Source organism: Arvicanthis niloticus, chromosome 16, assembly GCF_011762505.2.
Source record: "Arvicanthis niloticus isolate mArvNil1 chromosome 16, mArvNil1.pat.X, whole genome shotgun sequence".
NCBI classification, from domain to species: Eukaryota; Metazoa; Chordata; class Mammalia; order Rodentia; family Muridae; genus Arvicanthis; species Arvicanthis niloticus.
In genome coordinates this window covers 67,792,822-67,808,479 of record NC_047673.1, presented here as the reverse complement: position 1 = coordinate 67,808,479, position 15,658 = coordinate 67,792,822, and the positions used below count along the sequence as shown (strand labels likewise).

Sequence of the window (15,658 nt, the reverse complement as noted above, 5' to 3'; positions counted from 1 at the left end):
AAATATGGAGACAAAGTGTGGGACAGAAACTGAAGGAGGGGCCGTCTGGAGACTGCTCCATCTGGGTATCCATCCCATGTGCAGTCACCAAAAGCAGATGCTGATGTGGATGCCAGGAAGTGCATGCTGACAGGAGCCTGATATAGCTGTCTCCTTAGAGGCTCTACCAGAACCTGACATATACAGAGGCGGATGCTCACAGGTAACCATTGAACTGATCATGGGGTTCCCAATGGAGGAGTTAGAGAGAAGACTCAAGGAGCTGAAAGGGTTTGCAGCCCCATGGGGAGAGCAACAATACCAACCTACCTGAACTCCCAGGGTCTAAACCACCAGCCTGAGAGCACATAGAGAGGGACCCATTGCTCCAGCTGTATATGTAGGGGAGGATGGCCTTCTTGGGCATAGATAGGAGAGGAGGCCCTTGGTCCCATGAAGGCTGGATGGCCCAGTGTCAGGGAACTGGAGGGTGGGGAGGTGAGAGTAGGTGGGTGGGTGAGGTCACATCCTCGTAGAAGCAGGAAGAGGGGGTTTCTGCGTGGGGGGAAATGGGGAAAGGGGATAACATCTGAAATGTAAAAAAAAAATTTTTTTTTTAAATAAAAGGTGTAGGGTGATTGAGGAAGACATCCAATGTTGACCTAGTAATAGATTGGTTTAAAAAACCAGAAAATGTAATAATACCTATTTTTTGGGCAAAGAGCTATACTGAGTGAGAGTATAAGGTTAACTGTCATTTGGGGAAGTGCCTTATAGAGTTTCTGTAGTCTATTAACTCTGCACTTCTCTACATAGACAGAAAAACAAGACAAGAACATCAGAACCTCCACAAACAAAAAACCTGCAGAGATCCATAGACGAATTGGAGAAGAACATTCATCACAGAGTTGTTTGTGGTGGTAAGAAGCCATACGTCCTTCACTAGGGGGACACATATGTACAGTTGAATTAATAAATTATCATTCTAAGTAGTCAGCATTAAGAGAAATGCACTATGGGAATAGAGAGTTGGCTCAGACATTAAGAAAGAGCCCTTGCTGCTCTTGCAGAGGACCCAGGTGTGGTCCTCTGCATCCTTCTGACAGCTCACAACTAACTGCTTATGACTCTAGCTTCCAGTTCCAAAGCCTTCTTCTGCCTTCCAAGGCTACTACACAGGTGGTGCACATGCTTATGTACAGGCAAAATATTCATATACTCATAAAACTTTTTTAAAAGACAGAGATGGACTAGATATGGTGGTAAACATCTTTAAAAGTACTACAGAGACTAAGGTTTACACTTGAGAGGAACTTACATTTACAGTTCTGGTTCACATCTGCTGTAAAGTTACAATTGTTGAATAACAGTTACTAGTTTCTTCTCAATAGTTAGGCATATAAACACATAAAATATCCCTGACTTTTGGTGTTGTAGTTGTTCTACATTGTAGGGAGTACAGGAAGTCCCAAGTGTATGTGCACTGCAGACATGGCACAGCCATGACAAGGACCAGGGTATCTGAAGCTGAGGAAATTGGCAGCTTGTCCCCATATGGGTCAGGCTCAAAGCTGGCAAAACTGTCTTCCTCTGATCCAAGTGAGTGTTCACAGGGAATTATTCACTGTATGGAAAACCTGGCAACTGCAGCTTCCTCCTCTTTTTTTCCTGAGGCTGCTGACCTACAGAGATCTCCTAACCAGTCTAGCAAACCCTTCTCCTGTGTTGTACATAATAAACATGTTGGGTCCCAGGTTGGTGCATTTGTAGATGCAACTCCATTAGACCCACCCGACCTCCAGCTTTACCAAATGTTTCTGTCCTTTCTTCAATATATCACCTTACTGTGAGTCAGCATTCCAGATCAACACCACATGGTTCATGACACTATGTACATATTTAAGGGCATGTATCAGAAGGGGTACCAATAGAAGGGTGATAATAGATACTTGGGCTTCAGCTCTGCACCCAGTCCCACAAAACCCAGAGGAAGTGGGCCTCCCAGGAGCTCTAAACCTGGCAGTATCTTAGGTAAAGAGATAGCAACCCACCCCAAACAGGGAGTAACTGGGACATACTGGGACCCCAGGAATTCACTCCTGGCCAGGGACACTCGTTCCTTCTGGTCTGCTGCACCCAAGCACTGAGAAGATCTTGGGCTTCAGCTCTAACCCCAGCTGCAATACCCACCTCAAACAGTTCTATACCAAGTTCTATACCAGACAGTTCTATACCAAGATAATAGTAAGACAGGCTCCAGGAAGAGACAGTGCAGATAGCACTAAAGATATCCAGATGGCAAAAGGCAAGCACAAGAACATAAGCAGCAGCAACCCAGGGTACTTGGCATCATCAGAACCTAGTTATCCCACAATAGAAAGTCCTGAATACCCCATCACACCAGGAAAGCAAGATTCAGATTTAAAATCATGCCTAATGATGATGATAGAGGACTTTAAGAAGGACATAAATAACACTCTCAAAGAATTTGAGGAGAACACAGTTAAATATGCCCTTACAGAGGAAGCAGAAAAATCCCTTAAAGAATTGCAAGAAAACACAACCAAACAAGTGAAGAAATTAAACAAAACCATCCAGGGCATAAAAATGGAAGTAGAAACAATAAAGAAATCTCAAAGGGAGACTACCCTGGAGATAGAAAACCTAGGAAAGAAATCAGGAGTCATAGATGCAAGCATCACCAACAGAATACAACAGAATACAAGAGATAGAAGAGAGAATCTCAGGTGCAGAAGATATCATAGAAAACACTGACACAACTGTCAAAGAAAATGCAAAGTGCAAAAAGCTCCTAACCCAAAACATCCAGGAAATCCAGGACACAATGAGAAGACCAAACCTAAGGGTAATAGGTATAGAAGAGAGTGAAGATCCCCAACTTAAAGGGCCAATAAATATCTTCAAAAAATTATAGAAGAAAACTTCCCTAACCTAAAGAAAGAGATGCCCATGAACATACAAGAAGCCTATAGAACTTCAAATAGACTTTTTGTCAACAATTTATTATGGGGATTCCTTATAATTCTCAAGGACAAGGTATTGTGGAAGGGGCCCATGGAACTTTAAAACAATATCTTCATAAAATAAAAAGGGGGAGGTATATCCCCGTATACCACAAATTTACTTAAATCATGTTTTTTTTTTATTTTAAATTAAAAAAAAAATGGATGCCAAGGAACTTTCTGCTGAGTGTCTATGGCACCCTTCAACTAGGCAGACTTATGCCTAGGTAAAAAGGAAGGATCCACTTACAGGCATATGGCAGGATCCCAACCAGGTATCTAATATGGGGACGAGGGCATGTTTGTGTTTTTTTTCTGCAGGATGCTATAGAAACATGGTGGCTGCCAGAATGATTGGTGAGACATGCTGTTGCTGATACAAAGAGTGATGCTGACCTGTGAGCTTGCTGAGTGCCCTGACAAGGGTGACTGGGGAGCTGTACTGGACATATGTTCCTGATCCACCTTTGTTTGCTTATATCCCAGATGGAACAAGCTGTCTTGCCTCAAGTTTTTAGACCTTGTGGAACAGAGAATCAAAAAGAGAAATTATAATGTCTCTTGTATTTTTCTTAAAGGTGACCAGCTATTAGGACTCAATCATGTACTGGTCTAGAAATCAATCCAATATAGGAAATAACCATCTATATTTGGAAGGCTGGATCTGGACATTTTCAGAGACATATTTGGAAGGTAGCTGCAGTTCTCTATGATGTTATGATAACAAGAGATAAAGTTGGGACAGGATCTGGATTTCAAATAAGGGTTAGTGCATGTTTTAAGGCTCTTTTAATTGTCAAGCTGAAATTGGTTTTATCTCTTCTACAATATTTATTGCAAGTTGCATTGACTGTATAATTTCTAATTTTGTTAGTGTGTTGAAACCTGGCATGTCTGTTACAGGGGTCTATCAACCAGCTTTTGTCTTACTGCCCTGAGTATTCTAAAACCTTGATTCTCTGAAAAAAAAAACTTGAAAGTGCTGGAAGAAGTGAGTTAAGCTTTAAGCAGAAGAAAGAGGGTAGCGAACTTGATTATTGCTGGTATAACAGCTTTAATTTCATCAATTGCTAGCTTAATTAATTTCATTAACTGCTTCTGCAATATCATTGACACAAGGAGTTAAGACAGCTATATTTGTTAACCATCTAGCAAAATAAGTTACTATTGTATTGAGTATACAAAAGGATTTATATAGGTGTCTGGAACAATGGATTGATGCTCTATAACCTATTCAAATTATCTGAAAGAGGTTCAGGGTTCAAGAGTTAGGAACCATCTCAAGTATCATTGGAGTAGTGTTACTTCTAAAATTTATAAAAAAATTCATTATAATTAGAAAAAAGTTTAAAGACACCTGTAGGGTATTTGGCATAATCCTAACACCATTCTGGGTATGTTGAGTTTGCATAGTAAGATTATGAATTTAAAGTGTGCTGCTTTGTTGACTTTTATGTTGCAGATAATGCCAATAAAATTATCCATGGCCTGAGGTCAGTATATCCATTTTGGTCAAACGTCAGGAATGGCATATATAGCTTGATCATGCTAGGCCTTCTTGTCCTGGGAATCCTTTTATTTCTGCCCACCGTGTTAAAACTTGTCTCTAACTGCATCAACAGGCTGGCAGCCAAAGTACATGACTTGAAACTGAAAATGGACCCCCAGACCCCAGACAGAGTTATTAATTTAACAGTTTGGCATGCCAAGGACAGGTAAGATTCTGCACAGAGCCTTAGCAACCTAAGACAGAAATGCATTGCTTATGATAATGCTTATTCCATGATAGATAAGGAAGGCTTTCCTGTCAGAACAACCTATGACAGGCTTAGTCTGGTTTATGCAATAAAAAGGAGGAGATGTGGAGACCTTTTGGGGCTGCCTGGCAGAAATATGACATTGGCCAAGGAAATGGACTGCCTGGAAGGAGTCTGACATAGGCCAAGGCCAAGGAAATGGACTGCAGGCAGGAGTCTGACATTAGGCTGGAACAAAGAAGTAATTTCTGGCAGAAATCAACCCTAGGCTAGAACAAAGAAGAAATTTCAGGCAGAAATCTAAATCTTAGGCTAGAACAAAGAAGTAGGCTTCAGGCATGAAAATGACTTTGGGCTAGGACAGGGAAGTAGGCTCAAATATTTTGGTCATGCGGATAAGCCCTTAGGAATAGTGATCACAGGAGTGATCACGGGACTCTGTTTATTACCATGTGTGTTCTTTGACTATCTGGGTTTATTGTCTTGCTTGTTCCTTGACTATTTACATCTATTATATTGCTAGTTCCTCAACCTAGAACTGACCTTAATACATGCACGTAATTTAAACAGTATAAAGGCAAAAAAGGAGGAGAAAGGATGGGACAGGGGATTAACGGGGGCAGGGGGTTATGGGGAAGGTGGATGGCATCTTAAATGTAAATAAGTAATCTATTGAATAAAAATTTTTAAAAATTTAAAAAGAAGGGTAATAATAATAAGATACAGAGTTAAGTATCTCATAAACAGAGATAACAGTAAAACAAAGTATGACTACCTCTTTGGAAGTTCAGAAATACTAATGTTTTAAAAATATATTTGATACTTACAGAACTCCTGGTACTAAAAATGGCATACTCTGGGGTATTCATGTAGTATCTGTGGAGAAAAAGGCAGGATGAGAATATTAATGCCAGTTTCTTTTTTTTCTTTTTTCTTTTCTTTTTTTTTGGTTTATCGAGACAGGGTTTCTCCGTGTAGCTCTGGCTGTCCTGGAACTCATTCTGTAGACCAGGCTGGCCTCGAACTCAGAAATCCACCTGCCTCTGCCTCCCAAGTGCTGGGATTAAAGGCGTGCGCCACCACCGCCCGGCATCAGTTTCTCTTTGACATATGAGAGATTCTACACATGGTCAGGGGATACCCAGGCTTCAAAGAGCTCTGTCCTCCCAGGGAGGTGAACCTAAAGCTAAAAAGTAATGTTAGTGACTACTATCCATCATTCTGGCTAGTCAGGGCTTGCTTAGTTCAGGAGGCATTAAAATGGCATGAGAGGTAAGTCCCCTTCCCTATTCTTTTTAGATTTTGAAACAGGATCTCACTACATGGCCCTGACTCATCTGGAAATCACTATGTAGCCCAGGCTAGCCTCAAATTCCTAGTAAACCAACTGCCTCACTCTTCTGAGTGCTTGAATTTTAGGCACCCACTTGCCATATTCATTACATATATTTGGTAGAACAGATACTACTGGATATATTACACTTGACACTTTCACTTAATGAACTCAGCTAGAATTTAGAAAATCAAAGACTGGAGTTTTAGGAACCAGTACCTTTCATCTTAGAACACTAGAAATAAAACTTTTATGTCCTTGTTCATGATCATTTTTATACTATTCATTGTCCAGGATATCTTAATTTTAGCATAACTTGCTTATCTCAAGAGGCATTATGGATGAAAAATATAACATAAGCCACTGTGTACCTGTAATTAAGTAAACATTGTCAAGTAATCACAAAGGACAAGACCAGACAAAAATCATGTCCATACTATATTCAACCCCAAATGTAAAATGTAATCGCTGTAAAAGAATGATCAGTAAGGTATTTTTACATTCTTTTTACTATTTCCTTGAAATCTGTATGTATTACATTTAAAATCCATCTCAGTTTATAATGTATTTCAAAAGTTCACAGGTCACAAGTGGCTGGAGAAGCTCAAAGACTGTAGAGAATATTTTTTGTGTCTGTATGGACATGCCACCTGTCAATAATTAATTAATTAAGCCTATGGCTTAATCAGGGAGTAGGTGGAACATCCAAGAGGCAGAAACAATTCTGGGATAGAGCAAGGTGAGGCGAGGCAGCACTGAAGATTCACCTGGGAAGATGAGATGAGAGGGATGCATGGTACCTGAGCCCAGGTAAGCAGTCACATGGAAGAATGTAAATAAGAATAAATGGGTTAATGTAAGTTATGATCTAGTCAGAGAAGAGCCTACCTCCATGGACAAGGTATCGGCAAATATATTTTAGTCTGAGTTTTAATTCTGGGAGCATGGGTCTGGGAGGTTGGACCAGACCTAACTTCTATATTTTTTTTCCTGCCTTCCCTTCTGTTTGATGATCTATTTCACATCTACCCTGCATATTAATTGCCACTGGAATGTGTCCACTCCTAAAATTTTAAGTCAGAAACATTTTTCCTGTGTGTAGGTGCTGGAGGATAGTCTTGTGCACTCAGATGGTCTTATGTGTATTCAGATGCGGATATCTGTGCCCTGAGATCTGGTTGCAGTCCCAACATTCGGACAGTCATGACTATTAAAGAATCTCCTGTCCCTATGCTATATAAAGAATGCTCTCCAATTATCTGCGATTGGTTAATAAAGAGCTGATGAGCCAATGACTGGGCAGAGGAGATAGGAAGGCTAGACTTCCAATTCCTAGCCGGGGGGGGGGGGGGGGGGGGGAGAGAAGAGGGGGGATGAGAGATGGAGAGATGAGGGAGAGAGAAGAGAAAAGAAGGAATCTACCATGAGGCAGGTGAAGGTCCAGAAGGAGGTCACCATGAGCAGGTGGCCAAAAGGAGTTTGCCCCGAGGATAGACAGACAGAAAAGGAGTAGCCAAGGCAAGATTAAATGCCAGTAACAGGCATGTAGCTGGGAGGTAACCAGACTAGCACAGAGGGTTTGAATAGACGACTATATGCACAGTTATTGTGCTTAAGGCTTGTTGAGTAAACCTGATAGGTCTCTGTGTCATCACCTGGAAGCTAGGGCAGGGATTAGAAAAAACTAAAGCATCTTTAAGTTTTCTCCTACAAAGATGGAAGTTGCTAAGATGCTATTATGTAATTGTTTTATCAAAATTACACAAGTCTTAATAGTTTTCTGAATTCTTATTTCAACAGATATTCCCCATTAGTAGAAATTTGCACCTTTTATGTGAACATGTACAGATCAAAAAAGAAAACACATGCTTTTATATAGTACTATAAATTTAAATGAAAAAGATTTTCACCATAGGTTTTTTCCCTCTAGCAATTACAAACCATCTCTCACTTCCTATGCATTTAATATAAGATCCTTTACATTGTATTTGGAAGTGTCAGGAGGGAAGAAAACTACAAGTGGCAGTTTTTGCATTTTAACTAACAGAGTTAAAGTATGCAATGTAATTTGTGAATGTGCTGGTGGCTAAATGATGGTGCTACCTTTCCTGACAATCTGTTGGTTACCTGATCCTCCGTCAGCTTCACTTCACCCTGGGTCTGGCATCAGGGAATGGGAACAAGGGATGCTACAGAAGTTGTGAATAACTTACTAATCTAGACAGCTCTGTAAATGATAATGCCTTCTTCTTCCTGCTTCCTCCTTTGTGTCAACTACTTACTGTGTTAATGTTGGAAATGGATCTGAGAAGACATAGATGAGGAGTATCCAGATGAGTTAAGGCCCTGGCTTTGATTTCTAGCCCTGGGCCCCTCTAAAATTAAAGAGCGTTCATTGACTAGCCTTTGACCCTTCCTTCATCTTTTGATAGATAACTTCCTTTCTAGTTTCATGGCTTTTTTCCGGTTTCTACAATTTATGGATTATGCCTTTTAGCTGAACCATTTTATCTCAAACTCTGTGCCTCTTTGTGTATAAACTGTGAAAATACTGAGAAAACATTTTGGGGGCTAAAACTATTCTACTCACTACAGGTTCAACTCCATCTGTCTGCTGGGAAACTAGAAGAAACATATTCTTTTGAAGCACACTCAGAATATTTATAAAACCTCATCACTTAGTTAACTAAAGACGAGCACCAACATATTTCCAAGAACAGACATCATATGGACATACTCTGTGGCTATGTAGCCTGGTTAAGACATTATTACAAAGTAAGGCATGGTGGCACATGCTGTTAGTCTCAACAATCAGGGGGCAGAGTCAGTTGAGTCTCTGTGAGTTTAAGGTCAGCCTGGTCTACAGAGTGAGTTCTAGGACAGTAAGGGGTATGTAGAGTCTCAAAAAATATCACAAGAGAAGAAAGGAAAAAAAATATATATATTTGGAATTGAAAAACAAACTGGTGGAGCTGGGCATGTTGACACACACCTGTGAAGCTGAGGCTGGAGGATCAGGAGGTCAAGCCCAGTCTAGCCTAAAAGGTGAAACATTTTCTCAAAGGGCAAAACCACCCCTAAACTTACTGATAAATAGTTCAAGCATCATAGAGAATAATAGGGCAAGAGTTAAAACACATTAGGGGAAACCCAGGGTAGGTGACCTTTATCTTGTTCCATCTCCCAAGATCTCACATGGTTCCTTCTCCCCCGGCCACACCCCACCAAGCATGGAGAATACTTTTCTCCTGTGTCTGCTAGCCTGCCTGCAGGAAAAATTGAAAGTCCTGCCTATTGTGTTCAGCTCATTGGCCCCTAGAATCTTTATAGATCGATCAAGAACCAATTGGGGAATAGGACCTTCAGTGTTCACAAGCAGATTCCCGATCAAAACATCAGAACCACCCCAACATATCCTTTTAATTCCCAGGAGGCAGAGGTAGGCAGATCTCTCTGAATTCAAGGCCAGCCAGGTCTATAGAGTAAGTTCCAGGGCAGCCAGGACTACACTGAGAAATCCCATCTCAAAAACAAACAAACAGTAAGCCAAAACAAAAACTGCCTGTAATTTCAGTTTTAGGAAAGCTGACACCTCTGGCCTGTCAGTACTGTGCTCATATGCACAAGTGTCATGTCCCTATACACATACAACATGTATAACGATACAAATAAATGTCTCATGTAAAACCCAAACTGAACAGAACAAAACCCAAAGCCCAAATGTATAGATACAAATATCCTAAAGTAAATATTTACAGGTTGAATTCAAATAGGCAGGAACACAAACAAGCTGGATCTATATTAAGTGTTAATAAGGAAAATCTACAGATGAAACACTCCACAAATATTAAAGAGAAAATTATTTCAAGAGATGGAGAAAATGACAAACTTTTGTGTGACTTCATAATTTAAAAGGGCCTTTAATGCAAGAGACTGCCTACCTAGTGATAGGACACCTATTCTAAACTCAGTAGAAATAATTGCTCAACTTGGAAACATGAGTTGCCATTCCACCAGAAATCCTGAGTAAGAGAAAGATGTCACTTGGAAGTACTAGGAAATTACATAATAAAAAGTAAAATAAAATCATAGGACTGAGAGGAGGGCTCGGAGTATAGCTCAGACAATAGAGCATGTGCTTACCACGTAGCCCTGGGTAACTCCTGGTGTAAAATAAAGGGGGGTTGGGTAGGTGTTGTGTTTAATATAAACTTGACAGTCAAGAATCACTTGGGAGACAACTTCTGGGTCTGACATGAGGCAGTTTCTAGATTAGGTTAATTCAGGCAGTAAGCCTCACCCTAAATATGAGTGGGACATTTTTATGGAGGGATTTGGGGACATTCTTACTAAATAATAAAAAGGGGAAGCGAGGTGGACATCAGCATTCATCTCCCTCTGCTTCCTAGCAGTGGACACAATGTGACCAGATGTTACAAGCTCCTGCTATAACCCTCATTCTGGGAGGAAATGAACCCGGCTCATTTAAGTTACATTTTTCAGGCTCTATGTCCTACAGCAAGAAGAGACATGAACACAGAGAAGTAGGGAGAACACAGAACCCATTTCTGCAGAATACCTAAATGGATACAGGATGCTCATTTTAATAGGAAAATTGAATATTCCTAATGATGTCATTTTGAATCATTGCAATTCTAATAAAAAAAAATCCCAGAAGAGTGTTTCATGTAATACTTGATAGCCTATTTTTAAACTTATGTGGATATGTACAGGGCCCAGGGTGACTAAGACTTCTGGCCATAGAATGGAGGACCTTCCTGGGAGGGATCCAGGTTTATGAAGTTACAGCACTAGATGTAGGACTGATACAGCACTAGGCACACTCACCAGTGGTACACAGCAGGACGTTTAGACATTTAGCCCAGAAACAGACTCAAGTCCACACTGAATACTTGTGTGGGACATATAGTATATGTCCAACTGAGGACAAATAGGGATATATATATATATATATGTATATGTATGTGTGTATATGTATATGTATATGTATATGTATATGTATATGTATATGTATATGTATATGTATATCTCGCACGCACACACACAGTAGTAGGTGCTATAAGGGAGGTGAACATCAGCATTCATCTCCCTCTGGTTTTAAACGTATCTAGAGACTAGAGAGATAGCCAAGGGGTCAAGAGCATGGATTGCTCTTCTAGAGGAATGAGTTGAGATTCTCAGCTCCCACATGGTGGCTCACAAGTGTCTTTAACTCCAGTTCCAAGAGTATCCGGCATCTCTTTTTGGCCTCCTCAGGGACTGCACACATATAGTGCACAGAGATTCATGCAGGCAAGAAACCCACATATGTGTGTGTGTGTGTGTGTGTGTGTGTGTGTGTGTGTGTGTGTATATATATATATATATATATATATATATATATATATATATGGAACTTAGGAATATCCATCTCCACTGGATAAAGAACTCATCAAAAGACAGAATTCTAGCAATTGGGACATCTTAATTAGTTGTATTTGCAATTTCAGAATCAGGCAATGCGTCATTTCATTACAAAGCACAAATATTCTGATAAGCTAAGTAGAGCAGGTTGGCACTATTGAAGTGCGGGCGAGGAAAAGAACTAAGACTAAAATGTGGGTTGTTATCTGAACTCTCTAAGACAGGAACAGGGATACAGATGAAAAACTACAGTCAATATCAGGTCACCTCCAGTTACATTTTCTAAGGACAAAACAGATGGAAGGTCCTTATGGTACTGACTGAAACTGGCTTCTTTTGGAATTTGACTGTTTTTCTCTGTCCTGATTTTTTAGTCCATTAACCTCTTGACTCTGGTCAGGTAAGAGGGGGACATTATCACCTCCATTTTGGTTCATTCTGTTTGGCCCAGCACAAGAGCTCATGTCCAAACTAAAGCTTTCTGTGAATTTTATTTAGCAAAAATGGTAAAAATACAATGTTAGTGAAAGAAAGAACACCAGTCAGGGAAGAATTTCAGCTATACAAGACATATTTCAAAATAGCTAACAATGAGACAGTTTGAAATCCATCTTGTTAAATTTGGGGGGAATCTATTGTTTGTCTTTTCCCAGTGCCTGTTGAACGTATGGCCTCATGCATGTCTAGCAGTAAGCTATCCCCCTAGACCCTAAATTTTATCCTTTCAAAAAGTGTTAGGGCTGGATAGGTAATCGCCTTGCAAGCAGGAGGACCTGAGTTCAATACCAGGAGCCCACATAATCAAAAATCAGGCATGCTGGTACATGACTCTAACCTCACTAGAGGTTACACACTAGAGGTGACTGGATAGCTAGCCTAACCAACATGGTGAGTCCCAGGCCAGTGAGAAAACCTGTCCCAAAATAGAAGTAGACAATGGTTAGGCATGACGGCACTTGTTTTCAATCTCAGGACTTTGGAGGCAGGGACAGATGTATCTCTGTGAGTTTGAGACAAGGCTAGTCTACATAGTGATTTCCACTCTATCCAGAGCTATACACTGAGACCCTGTCTCTAATTAAATAATTAATCAACCACAAGAAATAAAGGTGGGCAGTGTCTAAGGCACAACAGCCTTAACTTTTCACTCTCCAAATCAATACTCTGTATGGGAATTATATTTCCTCACATTTACACAGCCTTTCTGATTTACCCAACACTCTCCCAATCACACACTTCAGCCCTGACATACACACAGAGGAAGGGGGTGGAGAGGGGAAAGGGGGACCGAGAGAAACATGGAGAAGGGAGAGGGACTTGAGCATTCCTTTACTCATGAATATAGGTAAACCAGGAATGACTAACTGTAACTGTATCTTACAGTATATCAAATTTTATCATATAAACATACCCAGAGTGCTTTCCTCTAGTAGGGCGAAGGTGTCAGTAGATATAGCATAGATTTTATTACTAGAAAACATCTAAATATTTGCTACCTGGTCCTTTTAATCATCATTGGTGACTTCTCTGGTGTTAAGATAGAACATACAAACCAAAAACTATGAATAGAGCTCACGAAATCCCAGTGTTCCCAGGCCGTCCTTAGCACTCTCTACTATCCGCAGAGATTCACTGCATTTGCTGAGCGCTTGAAACATAAGACCTCATTAGCCGGGTGGTGGTGGTGGCGGCAGCGCACGCCTTTAATCCCAGCACTTGGGAGGCAGAGGCAGGCAGATTTCTGAGTTCGAGGCCAGCCTGGTGTACAGAGTGAGTTCCAGGACAGCCAGGGCTACACAGAGAAACCCTGTCTCGAAAAACAAAAAAACAAACAAACAAACAAAAAGACTTCATTAGATTCACAAACCTCATTATCTTCGCTGTGAAAGAAAAAAGGCTTACGAAGTTATCAGAGCACAGTGCGTTTGCTCCTTCTCACTAATATCTCCATAATGGCTGCTCTTTTTAGTATTTTATTTAGAAATTTTAAGATTTAAAAAAAAAAACCAACATGTATTGCGTCTTATATTTCCATACACTACATGTATGCAATGTCCACAGAGGACAGAAGAGGGCGCCAAATCTTCTGGCACCAAAGTTAGACTGTAGTAAGCCAGTGAGTGGGTGCTCTTAACTACTGAGCCGTGTCTCCAGCCCCTACATTTTTAATTCATACTTTATTTTTAAACAGAGACTAACTATAATCCAAAGTTTGCTTTGAATTGTTGGCCCCTTGAAAACTGGAATTCACATGTGCCAACTCACATAATACATCTCTTGGGGAAAAAGAACCCCTTTCTCCTTGTAAAGAAAACTTACAATTGTTTGATTTCTCTTTTGTCGTTTGTGGTTTTGCTTTTTTGATACAGGGTTCCTCTGTGTGGCTCTAGTTGTCCTGGAACGCTCTCTGTAGACCAGGCTGGCCTCAAACTCAAAGATCCTCCCAAGTGCTAGGATTAAACTAGTCTGGCACATGCCTGGCTCAATTGTTTGAATCCTTGTTGGCCCTGTTAAAGGTTAATGGGGGAGGGGAATAATTTTTATTTTTATATAGCATATTTGATGAATGTAATTTTCTGGTTTACTGTACTTTCTTTTTTCCCCCATGACAGGGTTTCTCTGTACAGCCCTTGCTGTCCTTGAAGCTCCCTCTGTAGACCAGGATGGCCTCAAAGTCACAGAGATCTGCCTGTCTCTACTTCCGGAATGCTGGAATTAAAGACGTGAGCCATCATTGTCCGGCTTAAGGTGCATTTTAGCCCATATGAAACCTAAAATATTGTGATATCCCTTTCGAGGTAGTGATTACTGGATACTGGACCATCATACCTGCTTTAAGAATCTCTCAGGACTTCATAACATCTTCAGTATCTAAATCAATAGTTTACAAGGAAATTAATTTTACGTTTATACAGTATTTTAGGAAAAATCACTCTGCTTCAACTCCTTAATATAAGTCAGAAGTAATGGGCCCTTTCCTGGCCATCTCTGGTTCTACTTTGGGGAGAAACAGGGTACAGTTACAAGAGGAACTTACAGGAGGAACTTAGGAATTCAGCTGAGAAGGGAAAGCTGGGCTGCAATATCCAGCAGCAAACGAAAAAGAAGAATACTGTACAGTGGAATATGCTTAAAATACATACATGCACACACACACACACACACACACACACACAAAATTTCATCTGTTTCTATCTATAATTTTCTTTTAATTGACCTAAGAGAGCAGCAACATGAAGGTATCATCGCCCTTCTGCAGAACAGCGTTTCAGAGGGCTCTGAAGACTCCCAGAGGGAGCTCAGGCCATCTTCTGGGGATCTGGGAACCAAATGGGTGAGGGGGGGGGGGATTCGGCGGGGGGGGGAGCGGGGGGGGGAGGGTCTTCAAGGCCAGTGGCCTGAGATGCATCTTTCTACCTCCACAGAGCTGAGACACAGCAGCTCAGCCACAGCAGCAGCGCCGCTGCCACCTGCCGGGCTAACATGGCACCAACTCCTCCTCTAAGTAACCGCCTCTGTGGTGTCTGCAGGGCTGGCACGCTCTTGGGGCTACCGTTGGCCTGTGCACTGTGCACATGCAGGGACGGATAGCCTAAGTGCGCCTGCGCCCAGGGAGTCTTGGCCTGATAGCCTAACTGCGCGTGCGCCCAGGGAGTCTCCTGGCTCACTCTGAAAGATAGATGCTGGGTGAACTCATGAACCCAGTTTTCATTACAAAAACTCAATCTTGAAAAATCCGAGGTGACCTTTTATAAAGGAGAAATTATAGATGATTTTCGTTTTGTTTTTCTATGTAGTCTTCTGTAGCTCTCAGATCAGCCTCCAGCTCTGTGTAGCCTAGGATGGCCTTGAACTCAGGAACTGAAGCAGTAACCAAGCTACTTACTGGCTTGCTCCCCGGGGCTTATTCAGCTTCCCTGCTTATACAGCGCAGGACAACCTGGCCGGGAATGGTACCAGCCACAGTGAGCCGGGCCTTCTTACATCAACCAAGGAGATGCTTCAAAGACTTGCTCACAGATAATCTTATGGAGTTACTTCCTCAATTGAGATTCCCCGGGGCTTATTCAGCTTCCCTGCTTATACAGCGCAGGACAACCTGGCCGGGAATGGTACCAGCCACAGTGAGCCGGGCCTTCTTA

At 41.2% G+C, this 15,658-nt stretch overlaps 1 protein-coding gene across 3 annotated transcripts in view; it reads right to left on the bottom strand.

Moving 5' to 3' along the window:
- Positions 1-15,089, bottom strand: part of Catspere (catsper channel auxiliary subunit epsilon) — a 122,527-nt gene extending 107,438 nt beyond the window's left edge. For 2 of the 3 annotated variants that reach the window (XR_013104492.1, XM_034520548.2), the window contains exons 1-2: positions 14,934-15,089; positions 5,587-5,635 (exon numbers count right to left, since the gene is read on the bottom strand). Coding sequence is in view for 1 of the 3 variants with exons in the window: in XM_034520548.2 (XP_034376439.1) it covers positions 5,587-5,635; positions 14,934-15,001 (117 nt within the window). In the remaining 2 variants the exon portion in view is untranslated. The remainder of the gene's footprint in view (positions 1-5,586; positions 5,636-14,933) is intronic. The other variant, XM_076914579.1, reaches the window with a different exon arrangement.
- Positions 15,090-15,658: the final 569 nt, after the last annotated feature.